At 39.6% G+C, this 25,702-nt stretch overlaps 1 protein-coding gene across 2 annotated transcripts in view; it reads right to left on the reverse strand.

Moving 5' to 3' along the window:
- LOC126457491 (nucleoprotein TPR) overlaps nucleotides 1–25,702 on the reverse strand; it is a 287,885-nt gene that overhangs the window by 211,492 nt on the left and 50,691 nt on the right. For both annotated transcript variants that reach the window (XM_050093792.1, XM_050093791.1), the window contains exons 6-9: nucleotides 23,854–24,078; nucleotides 21,433–21,608; nucleotides 19,663–19,875; nucleotides 469–561 (exon numbers count right to left, since the gene is read on the reverse strand). In XM_050093792.1, the coding sequence (XP_049949749.1) occupies nucleotides 469–561; nucleotides 19,663–19,875; nucleotides 21,433–21,608; nucleotides 23,854–24,078 (707 nt within the window). The remainder of the gene's footprint in view (nucleotides 1–468; nucleotides 562–19,662; nucleotides 19,876–21,432; nucleotides 21,609–23,853; nucleotides 24,079–25,702) is intronic.

A 25,702-nucleotide genomic window follows, 5' to 3' on the forward strand; every position in this document is an offset into this window, starting at 1 on the left:
CAATTACTTGCAAACGAGAGGCCACCAGGGTGAATGGCTGTGTGTGATACCTGGGATCTTAACCCACAAAACCATACAGATTTTTTCAAAAGGTTGATCCCACTGTTGAGGACCTCTTCATGTAAGATAACGATCAATGAAAGTAAAAGGACAATCAATTTCTAATTTTCATTTAACTTCCACTAAGTTTCCACATGCAACAAACAAGATCAACTTCAACTCTAGAAAAAGATTGAGAGATTCATATTTAATTATAAATTATCTGTACCATTTGAAGACCAATGGTTCACTTCATACACATATATCAACAGCCCAAATTTTATTTGTTGATTTTTACTTCATAACATTTCCATCAATATTTTTAAAAGTTATGTGCTTCTTATTTGTAAAATCTGCAAATATTCAAAGGCAATTAATATTTGAAATTCTATAAAAAATATAGTGCAGTGACAGATTAAGACCACTTACATGTGATGAGCTTGTTATGTCTAGTGATGAGACATCCGCATTTGTACTTGAGACTGTACGAGCATCCTCCAGCTCTTTTAGAAGGAAGCAAACCTATGCAGATAAATATTTATGAACATTTGTGTATGGGCAAAATAAGTGCATATCTATTTTTCAATAGGCAACAAAGTACCTTTAAAAACTGCCATAATTTCAGTGGTCTGTACTGTGAAATCACTGCAATAATGATTAACATTCTCAAAAAATTTGTAAGAATCATAGAAAATATTCTAAAAGATTTCAGTCTTCTACCACACTAAGGACGAACTGCAGAAATGTTTATGACCATCTTATTTCAGAAAACAAACCCACTTTGCGAATCCACTATGTTGTATAACATTAATCTTGCATGAACTGAACAAGGATCAGAATAGTTCAAAATTAACATAAGATATGCTTGATAATATTGGCAAATCAGCTACTGACATGATAATCACACTCCGATTGCAGATATTAAGTGTGCATCACAAATATACAGTAGTAGTTGTTGTTGTTGTGGTCTTCAGTCCAGAGACTGGTTTGATGCAGCTCTCCATGCTATCTATCCTGTGCAAGCTTCTTCATCTCCCAGTACCTACTGCAACCTACATCCTTCTGAATCTGCTCAGTATATTCATCTCTTGGTCTCCCTCTACGATTTCTACCCTCCACTCTGCCCTCCAATACTAAATTGGTGATCCCTTGATGCCTCAGAACATGTCCTACCAACCGATTCCTTCTTCTAGTCAAGTTGTTCCAGAAACTCCTCTTCTCCCCAATTCTATTCAGTACCTCCTCATTAGTTATGTGATCTATCCATCTAATCTTCAGCATTCTTCTTTAGCACCACATTTCGAAAGCTTCTATTCTCTTCTTGTCCAAACTATTTATCATCCACATTTCATTTCCATACATGGCTACACTCCATACAAATACTTTCAGAAACGACTTCCTGACACTTAAATCTATACTCGATGTTAACAAATTTCTCTTCTTCAAAAACGCTTTCCTTGCCATTGCCAGTCTACATTTTATATCCTCTCTACTTCGACCATCATCAGTTATTTTGCTCCCCAAATAGCAAAACTCCTTTACTACTTTAAGTGTCTCATTTCCTAATCTAATACCCTCAGCATCACCCGACTTAATTCGATTACATTCCATTATCCTCGTTTTGCTTTTGTTGATGTTCATCTTACATCGTCCATTCAAGACACTGTCAATTCCATTCAACTGCTCTTCCAAGTCTTTTGCTGTCTCTTACAGAATTACAATGTCATCGGCGAACCTCAAAGTTTTTATTTCTTCTCCATGGATTTTAATACCTACTCCGAATTTTTCTTTTGTTTCTTTTACTGCTTGCTCAATATACAGATTGAACAACATCGGGGAGAGGCTACAACCCTGTCTCACTCCCTTCCCAACCGCTGCTTCCCTTTCATGCCCCTCGACTCTTATAACTTCCATCTGGTTTCTGTACAAATTGTAAATAGCCTTTTGCTCCCTGTATTTTACACCTGCCACCTTCAGGATTTGAAAGAGAGTATTCCAGTCAACACTGTCAAAAGCTTTCTCTAAGTCAACAAATGCTAGAAACATAGGTTTGCCTTTTCTTAATCTAGCTTCTAAAAAAAGTCATAGGGTCAGTACTGCCTCACGTGTTCCCATATTTCTACGGAATCCAAACTGATCTTCCCTGAGGTCAGCTTCTACCAGTTTTTCCATTCGTCTGTAAAGAATTCGCGTTAGTATTTTGCAGCCGTGACTTATTAAACTGGTAGTTCGGTAATTTTCACATCTGTCAATGCCTGCTTTCTTTGGGATTGGAATTATTATATTCTTCTTGAAGTCTGAGGGTATTTCGCCTGCCTCATACATTTTGCTCACCAGATGGTAGAGTTTTGTCAGGACTGGCTCTCCTAAGGCCGTCAGTAGTTCCAATGGAATGTTGTCTACTCCGGGGGCCTTGTTTCGACTCAGGTCTTTCAGTGCTCTGTCAAACTCTTCACGCAGCATCGTATCTCCCATTTCATCTTCATCTACATACTCTTCCATTTCTATAACATTGCCCTCAAGTACATCGCCCTTGTATAGACCCTCTATATACTCCTTCCACCTTTCTGCTTTCCCTTCTTTACTTAGAACTGGGTTTCCATCTGAGCTCTTGATATTCATACAAGTCGTTCTCTTTAATTTTCCTGTAGGCAGTATGTGTCTTAACCTAGTGAGATAAGCCTCTACATCCTTACATTTGTCCTCTAGCCATGCCTGTTTAGCCATTTTGCACTTCCTGTCGATCTCATTTTTGAGACGTTTCTATTCCTTTTTGCCTGTATCCTTTACTGCATTTTTATATTTTCTCCTTTCATCAATTAAATTCAATATTTCTTCTGTTACCCAAGGATTTCTACTAGCCCTCGTCTTTTTACCTACTTGATCATCTGCTGCCTTCACTACTTCATCCCTCGAAGCTACCCATTCTTCTTCTACTGTATTTCTGTACCCCATTCTTGTCAATTGTTCCCTTATGCTCTCCCTGAAACTCTGTACAACCTCTGGTTTACTCAGTTTATCCAGCTCCCATCTCCTTAGATTCCCACCTTTTTTTGCAGTTTCTTCAGTTTTAATCCACAGTTCATAACCAATAGATTGTGGTCAGAGTCCACATCTGCCCCTGGAAATGTCTTACAATTTAAAACCTGGTTCCTAAATCTCTGTCTTACCATTATATAATCTATCTGAAACGTGTCAGTATCTCCAGGCTTCTTCCATGTATACAACCTTCTTTTATGATTCTTGAACCAAGTGTTAGCTATGATTAAGTTGTTCTCTGTGCAAAATTCCACCAGGCAGCTTCCTCTTACATTTCTTAACCCCAATCCATATTCACCTACTAAGTTTCCTTCTCCCCCTTTTCCTACTACCGAATTCCAGTCACCCATGACTATTAAATTTTCGTCTCCCTTCACTATCTGAATAATTTCTTTTATCTCATCATACATTTCTTCAATTTCTTCATCATCTGCAGAGCTAGTAGGCATATAGACTTGTACTACTGTCATAGGCGTGGGCTTCGTGTCTATCTTGGCCACAACAAAACGTTCGCTGTGCTGTTTGTAGTAGCTTACCCGCATTCCTACTGCTTTATTCATTATTAAACCTACTCCTGCATTACCCCTATTTGATTTTGTATTTATAACCCTGTATTCACCTGGCCAAAAGTCTTGTTCCTCCTGCCACCGAACTTCACTAATTCCCACTATATCCAACTTTAACCTATCCATTTCCCTTTTTAGATTTTCTAACCTACCTGCCCTATTAAGGGATCTGACATTCCACGCTCCGATCAGTAGAACGCTAGTTTTCTTTCTCGTGATAATGACGTCCTCCTGAGTAGTCCCCACCCGGAGATCCGAATGGGGGACTATTTTACCTCCGGAATATTTTACCCAAGAGGACGCCATCATCATTCATCTATACAGTACAGCTGCATGCCCTCGGGAAAAAATTACGGCCGTAGTTTCCCCTTGCTTTCAGCCGTTCGCAGTACCAGCACAGCAAGGCCGTTTTGGTTAGTGTTACAAGGTCAGATCAGTCAATCATCCAGACTGTTGCCCCTGCAACTACTGAAAAGGCTGCTGCCCCTCTTCAGGAACCATACGTTTGCCTGGCCTTTCAACAGATACCCCTCTGTTATGGTTGCACCTACGGTACGGCTATCTGTATCGCTGAGGCACGCAAGCCTCCCCACCAACGGCAAGGTCTATGGTTCATGGGGGGAGGAAATATACAGTATTTATTGTTAAAGGGTTCATACTGTAGTGAAGATGGAGGAAAATAAGCAGAAGAAACTTCTCAAACTACTGCAAAAAACTTACCCACAGAATAGGTCAATATCAGTGAAGTAAACAAAAAGAAACAATGTAATTACCAGCATTTACGGCTCTTGAACACAAAAAATAAAGCATCATAATGTCTCCAAATGCCTGGAAAATCTCAAGTAGCATTTTCATATGGTACGGTTTCAAAATTTGGAGTTCTCATAATTAACTTTATAGCCAAGAGAGCAGAAAATACATTCTTCGACAACTGATAATTCACAGCCACCTGATATGGATGCCATAGTAAGTAAAATAAATACAAGGCAGCCACTTACCTATGGCTGACTAATGTGTAGCACACGCCAATACAAAACAGAAAACTGTTTATACTAGCTTCTGAGCTATTGCTCTTTCTCTAGTACAAACACTTACATCCACAGACACAAAGACAAACACACCCAAATGCATACACCCACTGCCATGTCAGGACTGACAGACTATTTACTACAAATACTGCAAATTTTCCTTTCTTACTCCAATGCAGCTTTACTGTATGATTACATGATGATGGCGTCCTCTTGGGTAAAATATTCCGGAGGTAAAATAGTCCCCCATTCGGATCTCCGGGCAGGGACTACTCAAGAGGATGTCGTTATCAGGAGAAAGAAAACTGGCGTTCTACGGATCGGAGCGTGGAATGTCAGATCCCTTAATCGGGCAGGTAGGTTAGAAAATTTAAAAAGGGAAATGGATAGGTTGAAGTTAGATATAGTGGGAATTAGTGAAGTTCGGTGGCAGGAGGAACAAGACTTCTGGTCAGGTGACTACAGGGTTATAAACACAAAATCAAATAGGGGTAATGCAGGAGTAGGTTTAATAATGAATAGGAAAATAGGAATGCGGGTAAGATACTACAAACAGCATAGTGAACGCATTATTGTGGCCAAGATAGATACGAAGCCCACGCCTACTACAGTAGTACAAGTTTATATGCCAACTAGCTCTGCAGATGACGAAGAAATTGAAGAAATGTATGATGAAATAAAAGAAATTATTCAGATAGTGAAGGGAGATGAAAATTTAATAGTCATGGGTGACTGGAATTCGAGTGTAGGAAAAGGGAGAGAAGGAAACATAGTAGGTGAATATGGATTGGGGGACAGAAATGAAAGAGGAAGCCGCCTGGTCGAATTTTGCACAGAGCACAACATAATCATAACTAACACTTGGTTTAAGAATCATGAAAGAAGGTTGTATACATGGAAGAACCCTGGAGATACTAAAAGGTATCAGATAGATTATATAATGGTAAGACAGAGATTTAGGAACCAGGTTTTAAATTGTAAGACATTTCCAGGGGCAGATGTGGACTCTGACCACAATCTATTGGTTATGACCTGTAGATTAAAACTGAAGAAACTGCAAAAAGGTGGGAATTTAAGGAGATGGGACCTGGATAAACTAAAAGAACCAGAGGTTGTACAGAGATTCAGGGAGAGCATAAGGGAGCAATTGACAGGAATGGGGGAAATAAATACAGTAGAAGAAGAATGGGTAGCTTTGAGGGATGAAGTAGTGAAGGCAGCAGAGGATCAAGTAGGTAAAAAGACAAGGGCTAGTAGAAATCCTTGGGTAACAGAAGAAATATTGAATTTAATTGATGAAAGGAGAAAATATAAAAATGCAGTAAGTGAAACAGGCAAAAAGGAATACAAACGTCTCAAAAATGAGATCGACAGGAAGTGCAAAATGGCTAAGCAGGGATGGCTAGAGGATAAATGTAAGGATGTAGAGGACTATCTCACTAGGGGTAAGATAGATACCGCCTACAGGAAAATTAAAGAGACCTTTGGAGATAAGAGAACGACTTGTATGAATATCAAGAGCTCAGATGGAAACCCAGTTCTAAGCAAAGAAGGGAAAGCAGAAAGGTGGAAGGAGTATATAGAGGGTCTATACAAGGGCGATGTACTTGAGGACAATATTATGGAAATGGAAGAGGATGTAGATGAAGATGAAATGGGAGATATGATACTGCGTGAAGAGTTTGACAGAGCACTGAAAGACCTGAGTCGAAACAAGGCCCCCGGAGTAGACAATATTCCATTGGAACTACTGACGGCCGTGGGAGAGCCAGTCCTGACAAAACTCTACCATCTGGTGAGCAAGATGTATGAAACAGGCGAAATACCCTCAGACTTCAAGAAGAATATAATAATTCCAATCCCAAAGAAAGCAGGTGTTGACAGATGTGAAAATTACCGAACTATCAGTTTAATAAGTCACAGCTGCAAAATACTAACACGAATTCTTTACAGACGAATGGAAAAACTAGTAGAAGCCAACCTCGGGGAAGATCAGTTTGGATTCCGTAGAAACACTGGAACACGTGAGGCAATACTGACCTTACGACTTATCTTAGAAGAAAGATTAAGGAAAGGCAAACCTACGTTTCTAGCATTTGTAGACTTAGAGAAAGCTTTTGACAATGTTGACTGGAATACTCTCTTTCAAATTCTAAAGGTGGCAGGGGTAAAATACAGGGAGCGAAAGGCTATTTACAATTTGTACAGAAACCAGATGGCAGTTATAAGAGTCGAGGGACATGAAAGGGAAGCAGTGGTTGGGAAGGGAGTAAGACAGGGTTGTAGCCTCTCCCCGATGTTGTTCAATCTGTATATTGAGCAAGCAGTAAAGGAAACAAAAGAAAAATTCGGAGTAGGTATTAAAATTCATGGAGAAGAAATAAAAACTTTGAGGTTCGCCGATGACATTGTAATTCTGTCAGAGACAGCAAAGGACTTGGAAGAGCAGTTGAATGGAATGGACAGTGTCTTGAAAGGAGGATATAAGATGAACATCAACAAAAGCAAAACAAGGATAATGGAATGTAGTCTAATTAAGTCGGGTGATGCTGAGGGAATTAGATTAGGAAATGAGGCACTTAAAGTAGTAAAGGAGTTTTGCTATTTGGGGAGCAAAATAACTGATGATGGTCGAAGTAGAGAGGATATAAAATGTAGGCTGGCAATGGCAAGGAAAGCGTTTCTGAAGAAGAGAAATTTGTTAACATCCAGTATTGATTGAAGTGTCAGGAAGTCATTTCTGAAAGTATTCGTATGGAGTGTAGCCATGTATGGAAGTGAAACATGGACGATAAATAGTTTGGACAAGAAGAGAATAGAAGCTTTCGAAATGTGGTGCTACAGAAGAATGCTGAAGATTAGATGGGTAGATCACATAACTAATGAGGAAGTATTGAATAGGATTGGGGAGAAGAGAAGTTTGTGGCACAACTTGACCAGAAGAAGGGATCGGTTGGTAGGACATGTTCTGAGGCATCAAGGGATCACCAATTTAGTATTGGAGGGCAGCGTGGAGGGTAAAAATCGTAGAGGGAGACCAAGACTAAGCAGATTCAGAAGGATGTAGGTTGCAGTAGGTACTGGGAGATGAAAAAGCTTGCACAGGATAGAGTAGCATGGAGAGCTGCATCAAACCAGTCTCAGGACTGAAGACCACAACAACAACAACTCCAATGCAAAGTGTCAAGGAAATACCTTTAAACTTTATCACATTAATTACACGTCATCTTCAAAAATTATTATGAAAGAAATCATCTACATTCATTACTTACGTAACTAACATTCCCCTTAACCTAACTTTAGCGACCGAAAAAATTATTCTGAGCTTCAGTACTGTGTGAGTGTTAGCAACTTCTTTATTAGCTACTTCTTTTTAACTTGTATTTGCCCAAAATGAAACACACTCTCTCGCAGTGTCCATAAGTTATGAACTGATAACTGTAGCCAGAGTTTAAAGTTAATTAGATTTTGCGAAATTTTGCTAGTCCACGTTGATCTTAGTTCACCGCAAAATAAAGGGATATTAACTTTTATTCAACGCAGATTTCCTTGTTCAGCTTTATCAAATTTAATTTTTTTAAACTAATCTAAGATCAAATGTTTTATACAATCATCTCTTGGCCGTCCGCCCCCGGTAGGTGAATGGTCAGTGTGACGGACTGTCACTCCTCTGGGCCCGGGTTCGATTCCTGGCTGGGTCGTGGAATTTTCTCCGCCCAGGAACTGGGTGTTGTGCTGTCATCATCATCAGCCTATCATCCTCATCGACTGCAGATCACCGAAGTGGCGTCAAATTTAAAGACCTGCACCCGGCGAACGCTCTGCCCGACGAGGGGCCCTAGCCATACGACTAAATAAGTACTTTCTCTTTTTGTTCGTGCAAGTAGGTTCACTTTTTATTTACCTTCCCTTTTTACCGAATCTACCATATAACTTTATCCTGCCTATATATACTCAATACGCAACTTACTTCTAAACCATAACCAAAAAAGTTTTTACCGCTTTCAACACTACCGCTGCTATAAAAACCACCGTTCCCAGTTTACAAACATTTCTCGTGTAACCTCGTGAATACTATTTCACAGCTTCAGTTCCTTTCACCTATTAAACAACCATTTCAGCTAGTTCTAACAACTTTCACTTTATTTCCATTCCCGTTTTTCCCACATGGATCATTTTTTAGCAGCTTCCCACAGGTTTTAATGTTAATTCTTCGTCGGACAATTGTTAGCCTCATTTTCATAATCTTCCACCACATAACCAGTCCTTTTAATACATTTACACGCAGTTTTTTGGAAAATTTCCTGATTTTCTCCACCCTTTAACGTGTTTTGGAGGCAACACAACTACCTAACCTTCGTACACATCGTTGTTTACCAACCTAAGTTCACCACAGGATCAACATAGCTGAGCTTAAACCAACACATTTTCGACTTTTTTCATGCCAGAACTCCAGTCGCTTTCTAGTTCGCCTTTATCTCTCCCCATATATTTTTATTTTCACTTTAGCCTCATGTTACACTTTCCACCTTCTAATACCATGTCACTCTCACAACAACCCCACAATGACCCCATTAAGTTTTATTTACATTCCCTCCGCAAACATGCCTTCGCCCTAGCCAAATTACGCTCCCATATTTTATTTAGCCAGGCTTGTCTGACGTTTGGCATTACCCCCAAAGGCCTCACACTTAGTCCCTATACCAGTTCCAAACCAAACAATCCATAGCCCTCACCCGCCTAATCCTTCACCTACACATCAACTCAGCCAATGAACACACCCGTCAACTCCTATCCCTAATCAAAGTTCTCAATCTTTCCTCTCCCACATCCACACCGGCTGTTCAGAGCATCCTCCTACAAGTCAACCGCAAATTAGAACAGCATGCCACCCTCCACATCAAAAAACTACCCAATCTCCTGGTTTCCCACCTCCGGAAAGGCAATTCACTCACCCTCCACAACCTTTCCAACAAACCTCAACCTCCTCTCATTGCACACAGACCCAGTCTCTCCCATCTACTGAATCTCCCACTTCCAGCTCCACTCCCCTCAAAATTCTAGTCAACACAATCTGGAACCACAACACCCCAATTCAGTAGTTAACCTTTCCTGCAAACCTCTCTCCCAATCCGAAACCTCTGTCCTATCCAAAGGCCTCACCTTCAGCCCTACTCCCAGATTCAACCAAACAGCCCTCGTCAAAGACATACTGTCCTACACTCATAGTCTCTGCTGGAAATTTCACTTTGCCACGAAGAAAAATAATCCTAATCCTACTCCTAACGATCCAACTCCCCAAGACACTATCCAAATTGAACCCTGCCTGGAACAGTTCCACCCTCCGTCACAGTGGGACCCACCTCCTCTTCCTCAAAATCACCCTCTCCAAACCTTCCAGGAATTTCTCTTCCAGCCTTGCCTCTCAATCTTTCTTGAAAACCTTAATCCTACTCCCAACATCACCACAGCTGAAGCCCAGGCTATCCAGGATCTGAAGGCTGACCGATCCATCGTCATTCTCCCGGCTGACAAGGGTTCCACGACCTTGGTACTTGATCGTCGGGAGTATGTGGCTGAGGGACTGCGTCAGCTTTCATCCAACACTACATACAAAGTTTGCCAAGGTAATCCCATTCCTGATGACCGGGCGGAGCTTCAAGGAATCCTCAGAACCTTAGGCCCCCTACAAAACCTTTCACCTGACTCCATCAACCTCCTGACCCGACCGACACCCTGCACCCCTACCCTCTACCTACTTCCTAAAATTCACAAACCCAAACATCCCGGCCGTCCCATTGTAGCTGGTTAACAAGCCCCCACAAAACGAATCTCTGCCTACGTAGATCAACAACTTCAACCCATTACATGCAGACTCCCATCCTTCATCAAAGACACCAACCACTTTCTCGAGTGCCTGGAATCCTTACCCAATCTGTTACCCCCGGAAACCATCCTTGTAACCATTGATGCCACTTCCTTATACACAAATATCCCACACGTCCAGGGCCTCGCTGCAATGGAGCACTTCCTTTCACGCCGATCACCTGCTACTCTACCTAAAACCTCTTTCCTCATTACCTTAGCCAGCTTCATCCTAACCCACAACTTTTTCACTTTTGAAGGCCAGACATACCAACAATTAAAGGAAACAACCATGGGTACCAGGATGGCTCCCTCATACGCCAACCTATTTATGGGTCACTTAGAGGAAGCCCTTCTTGGTTACCCAGGCCTGCCAACCCAAAGTTTGGTACAGATTTATTGATGACATCTTCATCTTCATGATCTGGACTCACAGTGAAGAAGAACTCCAGAATTTCCTCTCCAACCTCAACTCCTTTGGTTCCACCAGATTCACCTGGTCCTACTCCAAATCCCATGCCACTTTCCTCGATGTTGACCTCCATCTGTCCAATGGCCAGTTTCACACATCCGTCCACATCAAACCCACCAACAAGCAACAGTACCTCCATTATGACAGCTGCCACCCATTCCATATCAAACGGTCCCTTCCCTACAGCTTAGGTCTTCGTGGCAAACAAATCTGCTCCAGTCCTGAATCCCTGAACCATTACACCAATAACCTGAAAACAGCTTTCGCATCCCACAACTACCCTCCTGACCTGGTACAGAAGCAAATAACAAGCGCCACTTCCTCATCCCCTCAGACCCAGAACCTCCCACAGAAGAACCCCGAAAGTGCCCCACTTGCGACAGGATACTTTCCAGGACTGGATCATACTCTGAATATGGCTCTCCAACAGGGATACGACTTCCTCTAATCCTGCCCTGAAATGAGATCCATCCTTCATGAAATTCTCCCCACTCCACCAAGAGTGTCTTTTCGCCGTCCACCTAACCTTCGTAACCTCTTGGTTCATCCCTATGAAATCCCCAAACCACCTTCCCTACCCTCTGGCTCCTACCCATGTAACGGCCTCCGGTGTAAAACCTGTCCCATGCACCCTCCCACCACCACCTACTCCAGTCCTGTAACCCGGAAGGTGTACACGATCAAAGGCAGAGCTACGTGTGAAAGCACCCGCGTGATTTACCAACTGACATGCCTACACTGTGAAGCCTTCTATGTGGGAATGACCAGCAACAAACTGTCCATTCACATGAACGGACACAGGCAGACAGTGTTTGTTGGTATTGAGGATCACCCTGAGGCTAAACATGCCTTGGTGCATGGCCAGTACATCTTGGCACAGTGTTACACCGTCCGGGTTATCTGTATACTTCCCACTGACACCAACCTATCAGAACTCCAGAGATGGGAACTTGCCCTTCAATATATTCTCTCTTCCCGTTACCCACCAGGCCTCAACCTCCGCTAATTTCAAGTTGCCGCCCCTCGTACATCACTTGTCGTTCAACAACATCTTTGCCTCTGTACTTCCGCCTCGACTGACATCTCTGCCCAACCTCTTTGCCTTTACACATGTCTGCCTGTGTCTGTATATGTGCGGATGGAGTGCATGTGAATGTATACCTGTCCTTTTTTCCCCCCTAAGGTAAGTCTTTCCACTCCCGGGATTGGAATGACTCCTTACCCTCTCCCTTAAAACCCACATCCTTTCGTCTTTCCCTCTCCTTCCCTCTTTCCTGATGAAGCAACCTTGGGTTGCGAAAGCTTGAAATTTGTGTGTGTGTTTGTGTGTTTTTTATTGTGTCTATCCACAGGCACTTTCTCGTTTGGTAAGTCACAGCATCTTTGTTTTTTATTTATAAATAAATAAAATAAATCTCTTGGTCTATTTTACTACATATTTATTGTATTTGGCAGCCCTAGCATTATACTGTGATAAACTGTACCAGCTCTTTAGAAGCTGTTTTGTTCTGCTTATTGTTATGTATTTAAGCTGTCTATTTATCTTAAGGCCAATAAATTTTCGACTAACCAACATGAGCTTCAGTTGCTTGTGCACAGGCTTAGTTGAATAAAAAACTCGCTCACAATTTGAAAAAACGAAATTACCTAATTAATACTATTTGACAGCGAACTGCACACTGATGAACTATTTTATCAGAGAATGTTTGAAGTCTCAGTACCTCTATTTTCTGCATATAAATATTGAAAATGTAATGAATTTCAATTACTGATATTGCATATCATCTGGCAAAGCTCAATTTGCAAAGGTAACAGGTATAAGAAAGTGTCTGCGAAACAAAGTGCATGAATGCAATGACGCCATCAGTGAGCTCAATGTTCTAGTGCAATGTCAATTGTGAGTGGCTGAATGGTCTCTATACACGTCTTGTAATGGTAAGTCTGACTCTGCCATGCGACCTAGCATCTTAGGACAAAGACACATGTATGTTTGTCTGCTAACTAAAGTACAAAAGTTTGTATCATGACTGTGCTAACATGTGGCAACTTCCAGAAGATGAAAAACAAATTTCAGGAACTGTTTTTTGCTGTTGTGTTTACATGTTAAGGGTCGAACATTGATCTGGAAATCAGTTGTTCTGGTTTCTGATTTAATCAGCACAATGGTTGATTCTCTTCAGATAAATATTAGAAGTACACAACCCCACACTCATTCTAATATTTCTACTTCTCCTTCACTGTACAGAAAGTCACTACACCCATATTAACAAAAAATTTTTAGCAATAAGACATAACCTGTCAACCCAAGCACATTTCAAAAACAATTGTGCGTTTAAATGGAAACAAAAATCGGCTGTGGAAGTTGAAATCCAGTAAATGGAACTGAATTTATAGAATCAATATTAGGAATGTTTAGAAGACCAACTACATCCATACTTGGTAATCTCAGTTTATGAAATCTGGTTTTGGGAACCCTATGTAACATAGTGAATGCAGACACTTTAACACAACACTTTAGAAAGCTGATCCTTTGAACAGTGGTTGCATCAGATACCAGTAAAGGTTGGGTCTGAACTACCTTGACTGCAGCACTGTCAACCTATACAAGCAGCTATGTCGTAGCTGTTACTAAGTGCTTTATGTTGGGTTTTGTGCACTGCGCATGGTCCATAACAGAGTTCAACTGCGACCTTCATAACACTACAAGGGATCGGCAAACCCTACAACCATTCCTTCTGTGATCATAATTCTAGTTTTCCAGTTTATGGTGTCTCCATTTTGTACTATAGTAGTTGGAAGACTTAATGTGTTAATGTATTTCAACCATGTTGAATGTCTTCTAATGTGTGAATAAAGTTATTTGCAATTCTACGTTAAATAGCAGTACATGGCAAATGCCACCACTCGATTTTCCGGTAATTTTGCTGAGTGGATTGGTTGGTTAGTATGGGGTAAAAAACTACCAAACTACAGGGTCATCAGACCCTCTTTACCGACACAAGCAAGGCTCAAGGTACAGAAACACCTGACACCACACCCAAAAAGAAAACGAATGGAACAAACAAAAAACGGGGAAAACATACACCACAAGGAAAAGTAAAAGAAGGTATTAAAACCATAGAGCAGCTGGTCTGGGCTGGCTGATCACAATAATAAAAGAGGATGAGCTAGCCACTCTGCAACACATTAAAATGTCCACCCCAAAAAGACAAGGCGAGATGAACAAATGTATGGAAAAGACGACCAACAAGACAAACAAATGTAAAGAAAGTGCGACAGAGGGAGGGATGGTTGTGACGTCAGAGAGAAGGCTAAATGCCCACCCTTAGATGGTATGATAAAAAACTCCCCTCAAGAATAAAATGAAAAACTAGATCTGCTGATGAGGCACTGTCGCCCAACACCGAAGGTAGGGTGCTGGGAAGGTTAAAAGTCTGCCGCAGAGTGGCTAAAAATGGTCAGTCCAGCAAGATGTGGACAACAGTGATATGCAAGCCACAGTGACACTGAAGTGGGTCCTCGTGACAGAAGAGGTAGCCATGTGTTAACCACGTATGGCCAATGCGGAGCCAGCAGAGAACCACACAGTCCCTGCAGGAGGCCCGCATGAAGGTCCTCCACACATTCATAGTCTCCTTAAGGGCACGCCGTTTGTTGTGCTTACTGAGATTATGGCATTCTGTCTCACAAAGCTGAAAAACTTTGCAAAAAGTAATGATCGCAGGTCAGTTACAGGGATGCCTATCTCCAGAATATGATCAAGGAACTCATCACCTGCTTCAGCATAGCGTGTGCGGAAGTCGAGTGCAAAGCCCATCCTTTTCTTTTTGTATTCTTCCGTTAACAGTTTTGGACCCAGCACGCACACAATTTCCTGTACCCTAACTTGACAGTCACAACGTCAAAGAGTTGTCATGGACACATCCGGTATAATCTGAAGCAATTCTTTCAATGTGAGATGTCTATTCGCACGAACTGCTTCCTCCGTTGTCCGAAGAAGGCCATCAGAGATCACAGATGGCCGACCTGTTCTTTGTTCGTCATAAACATCGGTCCTACCTTCAGAGAAATGACGACACCATTTTGTTACATTTTGTTGATTCATAATGTTCCCATAAACAGAAACAATTTCTTTGTGAATATCCACTGGTCGCTGACCTTTTGCATGAAGAAAATATATGACGGAGTGCACTTCGCATTTGACGGGATTTTGAATCGGCGCAGCCAGTTTAAACACTACCTACCCCAACCAGAAGCAACGTTCAACTGCCGAATGAGCGCGAGGAGAAAGCTAACGGTTCAAGGATAACACCAGTGTTGTCAACTTGCTCGCCAAAACTCTTCTGTTCCTCTGGCGTACAGTGTATCTTTTACTTTCCAAAATACCCTTGTATTTGACTGTTTCTGAGAAAATGACAGTACAAGTTTTCATCACAATTTATATGCCTTTTAACAACCAGGAAGTTGAACCAATGTGGAGGCACAATGCACTGGCTAGCGTCACAGCTTCATACTTCTGTGCCCAATGTTCGAGACTTGATTTTTTAAATTTTATTTCATTTCATTTATCTGTCCATGTTTGTATAAGGTAAAGAAACAAATGTTTCATATCACCTTTGAGGTTGCTAGGGTTTTGTATTCACTGTAAAATTACAAATGGGTTTCACAATAAGTGTCATACATTTACTACACTGTGTGTGTGTGTGTGTGTGTGTGTGTGTGTGTGTGTGTGTGTGTGTGGTATTTTGAGCAATTTTAATCTTTTTAAAATTCTCACATTACTATATTCCATTCTTAAATCAATTCTTACATTCATTCTTACATTTTATTCTTATCTTCATTATACAGGTAGATTTGTTGCACGCCTTTGGATGATACCAATCATAGAAACATTCGAAAAAGGAATTTTGCACACCATGAGCACTGCACAAAGGCAAGTTTACCACAGTGACATTTCTTCGCGTAAATCTCACTTGGGAAATACCATTGCTTTAGATTTCAGGCATTGACTATTTCACTGCAAATCATGCATAATTAATCATTTTTCAGAAAACTGGCACTTGCAAATAGTAATCTTCCAAGGATATAAGTAGGCAGATGAAAAACAATAATATGGTTTCAAAATCATGGAGAAAAACTGCCAGACCGCAACACTATTCAATATGCCACCATTTCAGATAAACTTATCATGTACTAAAAGGCATACAGTGTTCCTTGAAAACTCTGATGGAGTAATAGGCAGCACACTGTCTGCAAAAGGAATGTATCCAGTTTTGAGTCACAGCCTGGCACGCAGTTTTATCATGTCGCAAATGCTCATTTTTCTGACAGTATAGTTTGCAGGAACAACACAAGAATAAATTTCAACACCTCAGCATTAATATTTGTGTTATTTTGTAAAATTTGACAAGAAGCTTGCACTTCCATTCACACTTGTTCACAATATACATTGGTATAATCTCTCAATCACTAAATCAGTTCTTCTGGTGATATAGACCTTTGCAGTGCTTCCTTGAATTTTCGGCAACTTTGAGGTGTAATATCTCCAGCAATAGTTTCTTGAAAGAAGCAAACCTAGTCCATATTCTACAACTTTTTGCAATCTCTTAAGCAAAATAATAAAAAGGATTTGCAGAGCAATTTTCATATGGATGATCTGAACGAAAAAATACACTCTTGAAAAAACACACTCTCACTCTTGAAAAAATTTGGAAGTTTCTCTTTTTATATCTCCAAAGGCAATTGTAGGATGAAAATGTAACTTTGCACATATTAACTTACCAATACAAGGTCTCAGATGGTACAATTTCATTCTTCTACAGGTTTACAAATTTAAGGTAAACTGCACAGTTTTTAATAATGCCAAAAATGGCTATTTCACTTTTACAAAAAAAAGAGTCTTCTGCAAAATCTTTTAACCCAGTTTCATTAGATAAGACCACATTCTAAACCACCTGAAACCTACATCTGGTGTGCAATGCGAGCATTTAAGGCCCTAAATAAAAGTTGGATGTGCACTGAAACTGGGTCCATGTTGCACTAGTTGGGTTGTTTTGGGGAAGGAGACCAGACAGCGAGGTCATCGGTCTCATCGGATTAGGGAAGGAAGTCGGCCGTGCCCTTTCAAAGGAACCATCCCGGCATTTGCCTGGAGCGATTTAGGGAAATCACGGAAAACCTAAATCAGGATGGCCGGATACGGGATTGAACCGTCGTCCTCCCGAATGTGAGTCCAGTGTGCTAACCACTGGGCCACCTCACTCGGTTGTTCCATTAGTCCTCAAATTAAATCTGACGTCTTTTATTATGTTCTGTAACAGTTTAGCACTCTCTCCAGAAGATCATATAAAAAGTCCTGACAATGAGGAAAAGAGCTTGAGACAGAAAAACTGAAAATTATTCTTTTTGTTTTTTAGGCATCTCTACAGCATTCAGTTTTACAAAATTCTTTTTTATAAAAAATGGAATGGCTAAGGAAACCAATAAAAATAACAGCTTTCTCTTTTTTGTGGCTCTAGTAATTTGAGGTAACGACATTTGAAAAGTGTGATTTCCTTGGGTTCTGTCTTACCAAAATTTCTTCGTAAACAATCCCATCAGCAACATCATCTGGCTGACAGTTTTCCTCATAACATTCTACAGTAAAATTAATGAAACCTCTAAAAAATTCAAGTAACTTTAAGTAAACACAAGGTTAGGATCCTACAAGATGCCTCTTCTCACTTTGGCTTCTGACACCTACAGGAATGATTCTTTAGGCTTGGTATCTTGTGTAATGAAAGCCTTAACAGGTTTGGGAATCTGTGGTAAAGAAATCCACCCATTGTTGCTGTTGCACTGCTACAGGGCAGGGCCCCTGTGGTGATGGCAATGCTGGTTTCCTCATTTGAACGGGACTAGGAGTGGTTAAGCTACTGTGGACCGCAGCAACACATTTACACAATTTTTCATCAGTACACTAATGTTCCACATAAACTGCAACCTATGCTAGCACTAAGTACACTATACATTAAACCAGAATTAACTATCATGTCATTACCACAACAAAATAGAAAGACATCCTAATAATTCTCATAACATCAGTCCACTCCAAAACAATGTCAGGAAGACTGCTTGAACTTCACCAAAATTTATACAATGTGACAATAGTGTAAAACCTGAAGCCTATTTATACAATGTATACTGCAGCTGTTATGCAGGAATTCTACCACCACGATCTCCACTGCCTTGGCAACACACAGTTAAATTGTGAAGTTCACAACCAACATGATTCTGTAATTACAGCGGAACAACAAATGGTTCAAATGGCTCTGAGCACTATGGGACTTAACATCTATGGTCATCAGTCCCCTAGAACTTAGAACTACTTAAACCTAACTAACCTAAGGACATCACACAACACCCAGTCATCACGAGCGGAACAACAGATTACAGTATGTCATGATGAGCTGTGATAAAAGACAGACCTTTCTAAACTTTTTCTGACTTTTTAGTCATTAATTCTTTTGATGTTTTCTTCCCCAGACAGTACTCAATAACTGCATAACATAATACAAGATGCAAAATGGTCTTTCCAATTAATATAGTTAAAGAGTTTGCAGAAGACTTTTTTGTGAAAGTGGGCCAAAAGCAGCCATTTTTTGATGTTTTAAAAAAAATTGTCAACATTGCCTTCAATTTGTAAACTACTTGAAAGCAATAGCATGATTACATTTTATATTCTAAGACCTTGTGTTGGTAAGTTTATACGTGCCAAGTTTAAGGTTTATCCCACAATTACTTCCAAAGATACAAAAAGCTAAACACTTTTTTTTAGCATTTATTTTTTTGGCTGCTTTTGCTTCATACTATCCATATAAAAACTGCACAGCAAGTCCATTATTATTATTATTATTATTATTATTATTATTATTATTATTATTATTTTGCTTAAGAGAGTGCAAAATGCTGTACAAGACAGCCTAGTTTTGTATTTTTCAAGAAAACACTGCCCGAGATATGTCTCAAAGTTGCCAAAAACTCACGTATGCACTGTTGCCAGCTGTGCTACGGCGTCAAACAAACAACTACATCTCCAGAGGTATTGAATTAGTGACTGTGAAACTTTAACAATGTCTATTAGGAACATGGGCGAATGTTCATACAAAATTTCATCAAAATCTCTGATGGTCATGCAGGAACCTCTGGACCACTTGGCATGGAATGGCCCTTACAGGAGGAGCCAACTACAGGATAACTCAGATGGTAAAGGGGAGGAGGACAGGTTAGAGAAATAGGTTGGTTGGTTTGTGGGATTAAAGGGACCAGACTGCTATGGTCATCGGTCCCAGAGAAATAGGGAACTGACAAACCTTTAATAAAGACCAACAATATTAACAGAATTTTTGTACTGTTACTAGGTCAAGTGTGTACCTCACAGTTGAATATGGAATTTTGGAAGCACTTGTGATGCTCAAAGTTATTAATATGTTTCAAAACTTGTCTTATCTTTTGTGATAATTTTTCCTTGTTTCACCAAGAGGCAATTAGTAGACAGAAAATGTCATACACCTATTTTTTTTCCTCCCTCCTAAATACATATATAGCTCCAACTGTTTTATCAGGCACACATTTCACTTGAACAGGCTTTCAAAGTATCACTATAACACGTTACCTGACGAGACAAAGTTGCTTTATCATCCATATGCCTCTTTATCTCACGTGTGAGACGTGCAGACTCTCTTGTAGCTTCATTGGCCTCAGCAGTAAGTAGGTTTATCTTTGCCATGGCTTCATCATATGTATTCTTCATAGCTATATACTGCTCCTTCATGGATTCAAATTCCAGTGTCTGTTGTCGCAAGGTTGGCACTCTTTCTTCAACTTCCTGTAAATGTAGAATGAAACTCAAGTTTCTGAAAATTTTAAAATATATTGTAACACTATGGTCTTAGTAGCATTCAGTACTTATTGTGCCACTGGTTGATGGACACATACTTGTATTGGTATCTCACATTCTTTACAAACGTTCCCTTTCTTATATTATTGCATGCAAATTGTAAATAAGAAGCAGTACAAAGCTTAGTCAAGTTCTATTTTGTTTTGCTCATGAGAGAGTAGTTACATTACCACTCCTTGATGCACTTTAATTCTGCAGCAACTGCTGATTGCATGCTTGTTGGAATAAAATGCTCCACATGGCAATTATGTTGCAGCTTCACTCGAATTATCAGATTCAACTTAATAACAAGTAATTTCCAAGTGTACAACTATGTTATGTTAGTACTGCTGTTGTTCTTTTACACCTGCAGATGATTCTTATTTTAACTGAAACTGGTTATGTGAATAAAACTACAATATAATTGGCAATTGGACTATTTCATTGAAATTAACAAACTCTATTTTCTGTTCTGACTATTTCCCATGAAATTGAAGCTCAATTTGAAGAAATTGATGTAACAGAGGAAAGTGAGTGATATTAGTGCAAAAAGCAATTAATGAAATAATTTGACTTCTCAATTTACATCCAATCCATACCTGAATGTGTAATTTAGCACTATTCATGTGAGTGACAATGTTTCCACAGTTGAAGGTAAAGATTACATTTGTGGTAGAGTAGCTGTGGAAAGAGATATTGTTCGATACAGCTCAGTTGAGTAGAAAGAAGACAGAAAGGGCAAGCATAATGTCTCAGCAAACTACAACATTATTAAAGGAAGAGCAGACATTCAGATCTAACATGGATGGTGTGGGAAACTAGTTATAATCTCCCCAAAGAAACCTTCCTGGCACTCAAAAAATATGATTTTAAGAAACTGGGGATAAAACATAAATCAAAGTGTCCAGACATGGATTTTAGCCTCACTCCTCCCAACGCTAGTCCATTGTCTACAAACAATAACACCTTGCTTAGTTGACCTGAAGAAGGCTCACAATTACACATCAGTTTTTCCTTTCTTACCAAAATGAGAATGTAGTTTCACTTTCCTCTGTATACCTTTCAACACCATATGCTAAAATGGGCTCCACAGGCATGTGAAGTAAAGCTTCTCCAAGATCACTGTGCAAAGACAAGATGAAGCTGACTTAAATAGAAATTTCATGGAGAAAAGTGTTCAATAAAATAAAATTTTAAAAAATAAAAAAAAAGTAGTAAACACACCTCAACATAAAAATTTTCTGAGTATGGTAGGATGTCATAATGTGAACAACTATACTGGCGAAATCAGTGTTTTGGCCATGGTTGCAGAGGTCTCCTTCTGTCTCTACTCAATAGACTGCATCCACCCACTCCGTATACCCAGAAAAAGACCACTGCAATTGTGGTCGAAATGTTGGTTTCCCAGTATAGCTTTTTACATTATGGCACAGTAGCATAGTCAGCAAACTTTTATGTCAATTGATTCTGGCTGGTGAAGCCTACTACAAAATTACATATACATACCTTCATAACTGTGTTCAGATACAAAGTGAGTTTGCGGCTATTTTCCTTCTCCAGCATAAGTTTCTCAGACATATCAGCATACTGCATATATAGTTGAGTGGTTGTCATTCCTGATTTCAGCAAACGGCTAACATGCGATGCTTCAGGAGACATTTCTAGGGATTTCTCAATAGCCTCTGCGTAAAATTAAATTCAGTAATATTAAATAATTCTCCTGGCACACATTTTAGTAAGTGAATGCTAATGAAATATGAGAAAACTTGCACATTACAAATAATAATAAACACTGTAATAAAGCTATTTTCAGTGTAACTTACATTTTTCTCAGTTGACATCTACTACATCTGACTCAACTTAAGTGACACTACATTTTAATTTTTTGAAACGTATAGTAGCAATTTTCCTTAGTATTGTGTATCAAGTGATTGTACCACATTACAATCAGAGTATCAAAAAGATGTTGGCAGTGCTTCCCCAGTCTTAGCAAGCAAGTTGTAGGAAACTATTGGATTTTTATTACTCTTAGGACAATGTACTCACAGCTATATTATCTACACACAAAATACCACTTTTTATCATATCCTATCTAGCAAAAAAAAAATAAAAAAACATCATAAACATACCATTTAATTCAGCACATTTATTGCACCATAACACACATCTGAAGACTTCCATATAATCACCAAATATCTACTTTCCCACCCAAGTTGTCCAGTAAGTCCAAACCAATAACTGCAGATTGCACTGCACATAATTATATTCCCAGAAAAAAGTGGTCTTACAACTACTCGATTCCTTTATATACACTGGAGCATGGAATATGTTTGACCTTCCTCTCAATTCATGCAATAAATAGTAAAGAGCCACAGTAGTTTAACAATAATACTAGAAAGCCACTGTGGCACACTGAACTTAACAACACCAAAACTACTCAAGAGAGAGCTATAAAAGAACACTTTATTTAATTTCTAATGAATATCCTACATGTACAGTTAACAAACATGACAAGTTACACTTTGATAACAACAAAAACAAGCAATTATTGACAAAATAATTTAGTTGGATGGATAAAAAAATCTACTCACCAGGCGGCGGCAGATGACACACATAAAAGACTGTTGTAATTTGCAAGCTTTTGGAGCCAGTGGCTCCTTCTTCAGGCAGAAGGGTTGAAGAGGAAGGAAGAAGGGTGAAGGAAAAGGATTGGAGAGGTCTAAGAGAATGGGTAGATTTTGGGAAAGTCACCCAGAACCGCGGGTCAAGGGAGACTTACCGTACAGGATGAGAATAGTATGGTACGGTATGGTAAGTCTCCCTTGACCTGCGGTTCTGGGTGACCACCTTGAAATCTACCCCTTTTCCTAGACCTCTCCAGTCCTTTTCCTTCACCCTTCTTCCTTCCCCTTCCACCCTCCTGCCAGAAGAAGCCACTGGCTCCGAAATCTTGCAAATTACAACAGTCTTATGTGTGTGTTCTGCTGCCACTTGGTGATAAAATTATTAAGTTACACTTTTAGAATTACAAAAAGACTGAATTGCTTGCCAGTACTTAACTTCAGTAAGCAAACTCTAGGACTGCCAACACACACATTTAAAAGTGATGTAAAAGTGCACTTATATAGAGTCTGTGACTTTTCCGCTGTATGCTGCTCTTGGTAACGGTTTGTGCTACGATTGACTGGAAGTGAACATTACAAGATATAAGTGGGACATGGACCACCCATCACATTGCTCATTCATAATTTCCTATGCTTCATAAATGAAGTTAGCAGATGTTTTGTTTCACTTGCAGCTATTTAAGCTGAGCTATAAAGTCTACCTGTAACCACCACCCAGAAAATCATGAATTACTACAGAAAAACAAAGAAATCTATATGATAAAAGTGATTATAAACATCCCCACTACTCACTGTACTTCCACATCCTACCCTCACCACCACCTCTGAAATTCTAACCCATCAAAAAAACAGTGAAATATTTGTGACTGCCGGGATAACAAATTTCATTGCTGCTATTCCACTGGCAACAATTTATCACATGTGCCACTTGAGAAAAATTAACAATATGGGAGTGAGATTACAACTTGTCCACTGAAATATTTGCAAATGGAGTTTACATTGGTGATCTGTTTCTGATTGTACATCTTAAACATACAGTCAGGAATTTCATGTGATGTGAGGGTGTTAGTGGCTTATGTTGATTGGTTTTTAATATATGATTGTCCAGAAATACATAAGTTCTGGAACTTCAAATAAGTTACAAGGGTCTTTTGGGGAAAAAAAATTATAAATGACTTGTTACACTGCTGAGAATGACATAGATCTAGCTCAATAATAAAAACATTAGAAACCCAAGTGCACCATAGAATCTGCTGTCTATCTGCTGCTTTTTACACTCTAATTTTCCATCCACAATAATTACCTGCTTTTGCAGCCTCTATTAATTCATTTGCTCTCAAAAGTTCTTCTTTCAAAGCTGCTACAGTTTCTTGCTTCTTCTCCATCTCTTCATAATGTTTAGCATTGATATCCTCTATCTTCGCTTCTAAGGCACAGTGCTGGTTCCTTGCTTCATTCAGCAGCTCCTCAAGTTCCTTCACTCTTTTCATAAGTTGCTGTGACTTTCCTTTTTCTTCTTCACTGACCCCTAGAGGATGCAATACCACAAACGATGAAATAACAATCTTCATATTAACAGACACCTCTTAAAACATTTATCTTTTTTTTCAGAACTAGCATATCATTAAAAACCAGTTTCACTCCTTCCAAAAATACCACACATAAGATACCATTTTTAACATAAATACAAGGCTTTGTTCCTGAAAAAAAAAATGCTATTTCTCCAAAACATGGTCTTTTTTGTAGCAGATATATGCTACACAGACATCTTCAACTCCCAGTCTTTTGGTATCTTTCCTTATTGACACCTCCTCCCCTTCTCATGATCAATCACTATCTTCCTTTCCCTCTTTCATCCTTAATTTCCTAATACGTCAAGAATGCTATTACTGTATTCCCTCTGCTATTTCCAGTAACCCCATTCTACACTACTGAGTGCACGTTTCACTGCAATTAATGCAACTGATTAATTAAAGAAATGTTGTAAAAATTGCAAGGTTATTTCAGTTCAGCATGAGGCTTCCTTCATACACTTCAATGAAACTGTTGGAATGAATAACAGGGTGTATATGACCCGGAACAACCGGGAGATCCGGCAAAAACCCGGGAAATTTTTCATCCGGGAGAAAACCGGGAAAAACCCGGGAATTTTTTAGAATTCCGGGAATGTTTCGTTGTTTTAGTTTCCTGTGATTTTGATTGGTAAGAACCAATACTCCAACAAAGGATATTACTGTATCCCGCGTCTGCAGGATAATACTGCAGCAACAAAACATTAACAAGAGGAAGAAAAAACTAAAATAAAACTTAAGTCTCAAAGGAAATCCGCCATATACAACAACAAAACATAGTGGTCATAGAAGCGTCTGCCAACAGCAAAGTGTGTCAAAGGCTTTAGAAAGACTATGCAATGATTCGTAACTACAAATTGCCTCCGATGAGCGTGACGTGACAGCTGCTGACATTAGATTTGTTTGAGCAGTTACAGGCGGGCTCTTGTACATGTGCAGTTGAGTCGCATATGGGTAGTACCTTCTCCCGCTTCTGTCTACGGATGTGTGGCTGGGCGCCACTATCTAGTATTGCCCCGGTTCGGAAATATCGTAGATCAGGGGCTGATGCACAGAGCAATCTGAGTTGTGGTGTGGAGGTGGGTAGTCTTCACGTGACCTATGTTTACGTTTAGTGATTTTGCAGTTTCCTCTTCATTTATTACTCTCACATCAAATGAAAACAAAACGGATTTCTGTGGCCGGGAGCTATCAAATGAATTAAAATACATTCACATAATTATGGAAGGCTAAAATATGTTATTATTTTCAGGTTTTATTTCCACCTTTCTGACAGTGGCGCATTAATCGACTTGCAGAATTTTTGTCGCCTTGCTAAAGAGATTTGGCTTTTATTAATCTTTTGGGCTGAGGCAGTCAATTCATTTGAAACGAAGTGTTTAATTTCACACTGTTGGCTAGTTTCAACTGTTCGCTGCACGTTTTCCATCTTCTAGCTCACATGGCATTATGCCATAATAAAGAACCAAACATGAGATAATACAGTATTGGTACTCAAGAAAATTTACACTATAAGCCCAATTATGCATTTTAGTATGGTTCATGAAATTCCTATGAACTTGAAGTGTCCTCTGATGTCTT

Source organism: Schistocerca serialis, chromosome 2 (assembly GCF_023864345.2).
Source record: "Schistocerca serialis cubense isolate TAMUIC-IGC-003099 chromosome 2, iqSchSeri2.2, whole genome shotgun sequence".
Taxonomy (NCBI): domain Eukaryota; kingdom Metazoa; phylum Arthropoda; class Insecta; order Orthoptera; family Acrididae; genus Schistocerca; species Schistocerca serialis.